The sequence below is a fragment of the Prosopis cineraria genome, unplaced genomic scaffold, assembly GCF_029017545.1.
Source record: "Prosopis cineraria cultivar Desert tree isolate PC_DT_omini unplaced genomic scaffold, ASM2901754v1 PC14, whole genome shotgun sequence".
NCBI classification, from domain to species: Eukaryota; Viridiplantae; Streptophyta; class Magnoliopsida; order Fabales; family Fabaceae; genus Prosopis; species Prosopis cineraria.
Window position 1 is genome coordinate 19559745 of NW_026555345.1, and position 3030 is coordinate 19562774.

General features: G+C 36.0%; 1 protein-coding gene across 1 annotated transcript; it reads left to right on the forward strand.

Moving 5' to 3' along the window:
- Positions 1-960: 960 nt before the first annotated feature.
- On the forward strand, positions 961-1755 carry LOC129293752 (uncharacterized). The gene has a single exon (XM_054931850.1). The coding sequence runs from the start codon at positions 1175-1177 to the stop codon at positions 1736-1738; it is 564 nt and encodes a 187-aa protein (XP_054787825.1). The 5' UTR covers positions 961-1174; the 3' UTR covers positions 1739-1755.
- Positions 1756-3030: the final 1275 nt, after the last annotated feature.

The window sequence follows — 3030 nt, forward strand, 5'->3', positions numbered from 1 at the left end:
AAAGATATTTTATAAATTTAAAGGATTAAAATAAAATATTAAGTAAAGTTAAATATTTATATGTATAATTTAGCAAAAAAAAAAAAAAAAACAAACAAACAAAAAAATTTCTTTTGGTGCCACAATGTTTGGGAGACGAAAATGAATAGAAGATGGAGGGCGATTGAAAGGTTTCCACGAAGGTCATCGGAAAAGCTTTGATTTTTCATTTTTCTGTGATTTGCAATTCCAGCACTTCTCTCTTATCCAATGTTTGTTCCCTGCAGAAAGCAAATTCTGAAAATTCTGATGATTCAACAAGATTCCCTCTCCATTGCAGAAACTATATTAGGTTTCTTTCACCCCCTGTTCAGTTCATTTCCCCCCTTCTTTTTTAATGCCTGCTCCTTCAAAAATAAAAAATAAAAAATAAAAAATTCATAAGTTATATTGATTACAGACAATTTTTTTTAAAATAAAATAAAATAAGGTCTTAACTGGGAACTTTCCCTGAAACTATCCTTATCAGATTTGGCGTAACAGTTGGTTAGTCAGACTCACCTCTTGCCAGAATTCCAGCTGTGAAATTGAAATCCAGCTAGCTGCTCTATCACTGTCTTCCTCATTTCATTCATAGTTGTTATGTATGCCATTCAAGCTCTGCATTCATGCTTAATACTTCTCAAATCTGAAACTACCATAAGATTATATGACAGTAAATGATAGTTAATTATACTTAAGTTATTTGTACTGTAGATGTAGACTTAGCACTATGAATTTATGTAAATCAATCATCATTATGACTACACTGATTAGGAAAATGGTGTGCCAATGCTTTAGAAAGGTCCGATTCAACCAACCACACCGACTCCCACCTTCATTATCAAACCTTGAAAAAGCAAAAATCAACCAAACTCGCAAAATTTTATTCATTTTAAAACACTAAATGGGAGACAGAAGCACAGGTTTGGGACTTTGGTGTTTAAGAGGTCTTGTGGGGTCCCCCTTTTATTTGCCTTTGAGCACAAATGACAAACAGAATGCAATTGGATTTTTTCCTCCACCGAAAAAGTTAAAACAGCTTCAATGGCTCCTTTCTGTCTTCTGCTGCATAAACAAATCTCTTCTCAGATCATCTAACACAGTCCTTCACCATTGGTTTCTTTCATCAAAATCGTTCATTCATTCGTTCTCAATGTTGCTAAGAAACTCAGTTTCCAACACCAAGAAGTTCTTCAGAAGGACTCTCCAGAATTTCAAGTCTTTCTTCTCTACAGGATACGAAAGGCTTCCAAAATCTTCACCTTCTCCTCTAATCCACATGAATACACTTCATCAAAGTCATCATCCAGAGTTGGAGAAGCTCAATGCTCATCACCAATGGGATTCAGAGAAAAAGAACGCAGAGAGGAGACAGGAAATGGAGGATGAGGATGAGGAGTATCATGAGAGTCCATTACTGAAGAAGGAGAAGAAGATGATGAAGCAAAGAGACAATGAGAGGAACATGATAAGCCATCAAAAGGGAAGGCAAGAGGATTCACCAGTGAGAAATTATATGGTTGAAAGGAAGCTGAGGGAGCTGGAGATGCTGGATATGGGGAATGTGGAATATGTATTGGACATTGAAGAGGTTCTTCATTACTATTCTAGGCTCACGTGTCCTGCATATCTTGAAATTGTGGATAACTTCTTCATGCAGATGTACTCTGAGTTCTTGTCTCCTGTTTCTTCTAAGCTACCCCTTCCAAATCAATAAGCCTATCTTCCTTCTTACTTGATTCTCTCTGTTTCTTGACCCTACATGATTAGAGCTATTTGGTCTGTTTAAATAATTTAAATTTGTTTTCTCTGTTTCAATTATTCATGATTTGTATAGGCATCTGCATTCCGCATACAAATACAAACTATACCTCCAGGAAGTTGCACTTACTCTGTAAACGTAAAATGCCTTCTCAGATACCTTTATGGTTAGTATCTCTTGAGATATCAGATCAGAAATTTCTTTTAGCTCAATTTGTAGGAATGGAAGGTGATTATAAATTCATGTTATGCGGTTCAAGACGAACAGACTGAGTGGTAAGAGACTAAACAGTTTCTATGGTTCGAAGCTGATACATTAGAGGATTGATTTTCAAATGTTATCAGCCTTCTCTTTTGTTTGATTCCTTGCTGAAAGATTCTGTGCAGATAATGCTGCTTCTGATATATATAAAAATGAACTCACCTACAAGGTTGATCCACTATTGTCTACCACAATGGCACATCAAACAATAAACTTTTCCTCTGAAGATTCTCTCTTTCCAATTAATCCAGTTACAATTTATAAATCTGGTTGTTTATTTTCTCCACCAAAAAGACTCTTCCATGACCTATATTAAATTATGTCAGTGCAGGGTTGGTCCTTATTTTGTTTGTCCAAGGTGTCTCCTTTTCTACTTCCTTATTTCAAGACTACATTTTCTTTTTTGTTTTCTTTAACCTTAAAAAAGTTTTTCATAACTTTGTTGTTGTCCAAAAAAAGAAGTGTCCATCTATGCAATAATAAGATAAAGCCCATTGATACTTAGGCTTGACTCATCAGACTCAACTATAGTCTGGCCCATGAAGCATGCTTGTATAGCTGATAATAACATCAATATGACTTCCAAGTCTGGTTGGCTTATATATCGTTATGTTATGCTGGTCCTTGAGGATAATACTGATACACCAAAGCCAAAGCCCACTGAGAAAGTCTGTGTTCGGAATCTAGGAAAGCAAGAATCAGAATTCACCGGCTGCTGCAGAGAAAATGAAAATGGAGGAAATATCTAGTGACAGTGATGGAGCTAGAAGGCAAATCCAAGAAGATGGGATTGGGGGGTGGATAGATGCAAGCCACTGTATAGAGCACTAAGGAAAGTGTCAATTGAAACCTGACTCTCGAGGTAAAACTAGGGATAGAGATATGATTCCCCAAAATAGGAAACAATTGATTCTATGATCAGAACTGCATGATCATTGATCAACTGTCACTTCCATGAGATCCTGCAAAATACTTGATGAAAGATA

What these genes read in the sequence shown, in the direction of transcription:
- LOC129293752 (XM_054931850.1), top strand. Translation starts at nt 1,175, where the DNA reads ATGTTGCTAAGAAACTCAGTTTCCAACACCAAGAAGTTCTTCAGAAGG.